Genomic DNA, 5,628 nt, shown 5'->3' with positions numbered 1-5,628 from the left:
GCCTGGGCCGCGCGGGGGAGACGCTGCCTCCAGTGTCAGCGTGACCAGCGCGTGAGAGCGAGAGCTGTGCTGGTTCATGGCGGTGGCGGCGGTGGCCCGGTTGCTCCTCCCCAGGCTCAGCATCTGGAACGCGCAGCGACAAGGCTTGGCTTACTGCGGGGTCCACAGCCCCAGGTGTGAGCACAGCTGTGCGGCCCCACTGGGCAGCCTTACCTGGTGCAGGGTCTCCAGGTTGGGCACATCCCAGTACGTGAGGCCGGCCACTTGGATCCCTCCCTGACCTTCAGGGCCCTGCCGCACGGCCAAGCGCTCAGGGGGCCCGGGGGCTAGGAGGTCCCTGGTGAGAAAGGTGAGGCCTCGGTTCAGGGGTTCTTGGCAAAGGGGGGGGGGCTAGGAGGCAGCTAGGGTGTCGCCCTGACCTGACAGCCTCGTTGTAGATCTCCACCATGCTGAGGGTCACTCGGGGGTGCCCTCCGGCCCTCATCTCCCGGAACAGTGACTGCAGCGCCCTAGGAGCTATGCCGGGGTCCTCGGGTGGGCCCTGGAGAGGGGGTGGGTGCCACATGGGGCTCACGTCCTAGTCCCTGGCCCCAGGAGCCACCCAGTGCACACACACCCCCTTCCCACCTCCATGCTGTAGGTCTTTCCAGTCCCTGTCTGGCCATAGGTGAAAATGCAGACACTGTAGCCTCGGAGGCAGGACAGCACCGCGGGCTCCAGCTCCCTGAAGACCTAGGGGTGTGGGGAGGGTCCTGAGCCCTGGACCTGGGCAAGCTTTATTCCAAAGCTCAAGTGCCCTGGAAGGACGGTTCTGGGGGGAGTTTGCTGGAAGGGGGGGGTCTCCTGCCAGGCAGAGGAGGCTCCCTGGACGAGAACTTGCCCGGCAAAGGGAGCAGTGTGACAGGAAGAGGGAACAGGCGTGCAGAGTATTGGTATCCTGGTGACCACGTGGGAGGACCAGGGCATTCGTAGTCACTGCCCGGGTCAAACCCCCAGGGCATGATTGCAAGGCCTCCCCTCACAGGAGACCACTGTTGGAGGGTTAAGGGGGAACATGTGCCCAGGGGCTACAGTGGTGCTCTCCACAGCAAGGGTGAGCCCAGAAAGGCCCGGGAGGTGGGGGGTGGGAGCGCTGGCCCACCAGGATGCTGGGACTCGGCCCTGGGAGGGTGCAGAAAGGGCTGGGGGGAGATGGGGCTGTGACTTGTGTCCTGTTGGCAACTGGACATCAACAGTAGCCTTGTGAGCAATGGCATGGCCAGCATTCGTGCATAGAAGGCTGGTAAGTGGATGAGCTGTCATTTCTGCTGAGCGTGCCGGCTGCCAGCCAGGGGAGCAGAGTCCAGCATTGCGAGTTGGTCCCTAAGCTTCCATCTCTGGAAGGAAGGACTGGGGGTGACAGAGGCACCAGTGCAGACATGGCACCGAGAGATGCCTTTCACTCTCACCCAGACACTGATTTGGAGAGTCCTGTCCAGGACAAGCCCCCTCCCCACCCCAGTGCAGGACTGCAGTGTAGGTGGGACTGAGGCCTGGCTAGTGTGTCAGGTGAAGAGGCAGGTGGGAAACAGCTGTAGTACCCAGGACATGGGGGAGGGAGACCTGGCCACCCCGAGGCCAACAGGACTCTGCTTCTCAGCCAGCTCTGCCCTGACCTAATCCCCCCTAAGGCCTGCCTCCATTTCCTGAGCTCCAGAAGCTCCAGCAGCAAAATGTGTGTGCAACACATGGTGTGTGTGAAGCAGGGTGGTGGTGGCTGGGTTAAGCCTCAGCTTTTCTGCTGGGTCTGGCAGGAAAGGGGTGGGGTCCGCACAGGGTAACTGAGCCCAGAGGCTGGAGGCTCGCTGCCGGCTTGCCAGGGCCCTGTCCATGCCCTTGGCCACAAAGCAAGGAGGGCTGCCTGTCCTCACAGCTGGCAGACTCTGGGCCCTGGCCATGGAGCAGGCAGCCCGGGAAGCCAGGGGGGAAGGTGGTCACGGCACCGTCCCCACCTCAGCAGCACCCCAGCTACGCTCCCCAGCCAGCTCTGCATGAACAGTGATCTCAGACAGGTTCATTTTCTTTAGTTTCCCGGTAAAAACATTATTTTTAAATGTTAAACCTTACTGTCTGTTCCCCCTGGGCCTGCACAGCTTGGTGAGGGGACGCAGAGGGGAAACCCTGGAAGGAATGTATGTGCCCAGCTCGGCTTCCAGTCCTGCCTCCCCTCCCTTCCCTGCTGGGATCTGGGCACTTTTGCTCCTGGGAGGGCAGAAGGGCAGGAAAGGGGCACCAGAGCCTCTGGGGGCTCTGAGGGAGGGTCAACACAGGTGTGAGGGTGGAGCATCACCTCTTCCTGGCTGGCGTCTGGAGGGAAGACCCAGTCCAGGCGGAAGCGACGCTGGTGCCCTCGATAGCAGGTGGTGACCGTGCCGCCTGGGCCGGGCTCCGAGCTCACCAGGCTGGAGGGCGTCCCTGGCCTCAGCCGACACAGCACGCGGATATTTCCTGGGGTTGAGATCACAGCAGTGGGCTGCCTCCCAGACCCTGAGGCACAGAGAGGCTCCAGTTCCTCTGGCCTGCCCACCCCACCCCCATGTTCCCCAGTGGCCATACCCTTGAGCTCCAGTAGCCGCCCTGGGCATCCGGTTGGGGGCTCCTGCTGCCCTTCGGGAAGCTGAGGCCCCGCCCCATTGACTGACAGTGCCCTCAGGGCCCAGGATACCTAGGGAACAGGGATGTGAGCAAGGCAGGGAGGGACAGCCAAGGAGAGGGGAGGGGTGCTGAGGGCAATAGGGAGCCGCTGTATGGCCACCAGCTGTGGGAATCCACAACATTCAGTGGCTGGGGTCCCTAGGGGTGTCACTCAGTGGGCCCGGATGGAGCCCGCCAATCAGGACCATGGGCAAGGATGTCATTTGTCTCCTCTGGGCTTCTTGACAATCCTGTGAGGGATTCACCGTCACCCCAGTGAGCACACGACAAAAATGAGACCCAGAAGTGAGGTAACACCTGGGTCACAGGAGCTGTCCTGATTCCAGAACCTACAGCCCATCAGAGCAGGCAGCTCCCTGGGGCTGGGAAGGAGGAAAGAGGGGCTCCCTAAGGGGAGGGCGCTGACTGGCTGCCCCGGCGCACACACTGGAGAGGGAGCAGGCGGTCCTGACCTGGCCCCGGGCCTCGCTCAGGGAGCCCTGGCAGCTCTGGGTAAAGGTGCTGACCAGACCGCGGAGGTCCCCGCAGCCCTGACGCAGGCTGGCCATGCGTGCCCGGAGTCCTGGTGGGAGAAGGGGGTTGTGAGGGAAAGCCCCAACCCCGTGACCTTCCCAGGAGCCCCCGGCCCCAGGTCTCACCTGCCAGCTGCCCGTGCACCTGCTGCAGCTCCCTTCTGCAGCTCTGCTCTGTTTCCTGCTGGAGCTGCCGGAGGGCCCCCCGGAGGCCCTGCAGCTGCACCTCCTGCACCCCCAGCTGCCCCACCCCACCCAGTCACTGAGGAAGTAGGCACTTACCAGGCCTTGCCTCAGACATCCCCCTCCCAGTGCCTCCGTCTTCCCAGCCCCTGGACCGAGCACTCACCTGGACTCGGAGGGTTTCTGTGGCCTCCTGGGCCTCCTGAAGCTGGCCCTGGAGCTCCACCAGTGCCTCTGCCTCCTCCTGCAGGAGGGGTGGGAGCCATGGAGCCAGAAGGAAACTCGGGGAGGGGCATTCTAGCAGCCCCATTGCACACAAGGGGAAGTCAGGTCAAGAGGGGCAGACAGAGCCAATCATGAATCGATGCAGGACTTTACCCCAAGTCCCTCACTCGCCTGGGGTCAGTCACTCAGAGGACCCATGGCGTGTGTGTGTGTGTTTGGGGGAGGGGGCATCAGTCTCCTCCATGGGGTTGCCCTGGGCCTGTCCACATCCTGGTCCTGGAAGGTCAGAGAGCGCCCCCCTGCCTCTGTTCCACAGAGCACCAGGTCCTGAGGGCGATGTTGCTGGAGACCAGGTGTGCAAGAGCCCCAGGCTGCAGGGACAGTAGCAGGTCAGGGAAGAATACCTGGGGAGCCCTGGCAGGGAGGCCAGCACCCCAGTGTCTCAGGAGATCCTGAGTGAGGATCAGGCTCTGTTTCAAGGCCTCGTTCTCCAGGGTTAGATGCTGCACCCTTTTCTCGGAGTCTGTCGCCCCCTGGAGGAGAGGGAGATCTCTGGACTCACCTGAGAGCCCTGGCCCCTCTCCCCGCCCCTACTTGAGCCCAGCCTAGCAGCCTCACCACTCCCAGGTGAAGTTGGCCCAGCCCTTCCTCCTGCAGATCCAGCTGCTGCTTCAGTTCCTCCAGCTGGGAAGGAGAAAGGGGGACAGGGTGGAGCACCTCCTTCCAGCCCCCCAGTGTCTACCCCTTCCTGGGTCCCTCACCTGTCCAAGAACGAGCTGCTCCAGCTGCTGCCAAGCCCTCTGGTCCTCCGCCAACTGGGGGGGCTGCTGCCCCTGGGCCTCAGCCCTCGGTGAAAGGGAAGGGTTTTCTTGGGTTGTGGGTCCTGGGGTGGGTGGGGTGCAGTTAAGACTGACTGAGGTTTCTGGCCTGCAGTGGGGGCACCTCGGGAGCAGGGCTTGGGATCCCGCACTCCAGGCTGCTCAGGTCCTGGTAGTCTTCACTCCCTCCACACACTCCCTTTTCAAATCACTATTTCTAACGCACCAGCAGTAGTGGGGGGCTGCACCCTCGAGGCTGGCTGAGTTTCCTGGGGCAGGGCCTGCCTCCCCCTGGGGCTCCGAATCCATGCCAGGAGAGCCAAGAGCTGACCAGTCACCGTCAACAGTGGGGGGACATCACCAGGCTGTGAAGGAGATAAGATTCAGAATGCAAGAAACCAAGGGGGTCCCTGGGTGGGGAGGCCAGGACTGGGCAGCAAGAACCCTTGGCCGGCTCACCTTGCTCAGACCGGCAGGATACCCGCAGCTCTCTTCCGCCCCCAGCTGGACTGAAAGGAACTCGGCAAGACGCACGAGAGCCTCTTCCAGGGAGACCTCAGCGGGGCGGCCCTCGGATCCCTCTCCAGGCTCATCTTCCGACTCTGCGCAGCCTGCAAGGCCAGGTAGTGTGAGGGGGAGGCATGCTGGGTCACGTGCTGGAGGACAGGCTTCCGGATGGCACCTGTCGGTATCCCTCCCAATGAGGTCACGGACACCTCTCCCTCTCGGACGGCGGCGGGGTTTCCTCATCGCCCCGGGGACGCAGCGTTCCGGACGCACGACAGCACCTACCGACCAGGCCGGTCAGCTCGGTCCACAGTTCTGCAGGGGGCTGGTGGGGACGGCGGCGATCCCCGGGCTTGCAGCGGGCACTCTAGGGAGGGAGCAGGAGAAGCGCCTGAGGAGAGGCCGGGCAGCCTCCCTCCGGGAACTGGGCCACAAGGGTCTCTGCTTGCAACCCGAGCAGAGACAGGGTCCTCTGCACGGCCCTCCTCCCCCGAGTCAGCGCCCTGGTGACCTGCGCTGCGCGGGCCTGCACCACCCGCTGCGTCTCAGGAAGGGGATTGCAGGTCGTGCTGCGTCCGCCCCCGCTCACCTGGGCGGGGTCCCTGGAGTCGGCGGACGCCCCGGCCCCTCCATCCCTGCGGAAAAGGCTGTAGAAGATGTAGATGAGCAGCGAGTAGAAGGCGTACATG

The 5,628-nt window shown here is 63.8% G+C and overlaps 1 protein-coding gene across 1 annotated transcript in view; it reads right to left on the bottom strand.

Annotated features, from left to right (window-relative positions):
• Nucleotides 1-5,627, bottom strand: part of KIFC2 (kinesin family member C2) — a 6,816-nt gene extending 1,189 nt beyond the window's left edge. The window contains exons 1-16 of the mRNA XM_005865094.1: nt 5,529-5,627; nt 5,225-5,306; nt 4,892-5,043; nt 4,659-4,797; nt 4,376-4,497; nt 4,233-4,298; nt 4,019-4,147; nt 3,556-3,633; nt 3,333-3,447; nt 3,147-3,256; nt 2,596-2,704; nt 2,330-2,487; nt 628-732; nt 420-541; nt 214-337; nt 3-123 (exon numbers count right to left, since the gene is read on the bottom strand). Of these exons, the coding sequence (XP_005865156.1) occupies nt 3-123; nt 214-337; nt 420-541; nt 628-732; nt 2,330-2,487; nt 2,596-2,704; nt 3,147-3,256; nt 3,333-3,447; nt 3,556-3,633; nt 4,019-4,147; nt 4,233-4,298; nt 4,376-4,497; nt 4,659-4,797; nt 4,892-5,043; nt 5,225-5,306; nt 5,529-5,627 (1,831 nt within the window). The remainder of the gene's footprint in view (nt 1-2; nt 124-213; nt 338-419; nt 542-627; nt 733-2,329; nt 2,488-2,595; nt 2,705-3,146; nt 3,257-3,332; nt 3,448-3,555; nt 3,634-4,018; nt 4,148-4,232; nt 4,299-4,375; nt 4,498-4,658; nt 4,798-4,891; nt 5,044-5,224; nt 5,307-5,528) is intronic.
• Nucleotide 5,628: the final 1 nt, after the last annotated feature.

Source organism: Myotis brandtii, unplaced genomic scaffold (genome assembly GCF_000412655.1).
Source record: "Myotis brandtii unplaced genomic scaffold, ASM41265v1 scaffold1956, whole genome shotgun sequence".
NCBI lineage: Eukaryota > Metazoa > Chordata > Mammalia > Chiroptera > Vespertilionidae > Myotis > Myotis brandtii.
Note: the sequence above shows the minus strand (reverse complement) of the source record. Positions and strands in the feature narration are given on the sequence as shown.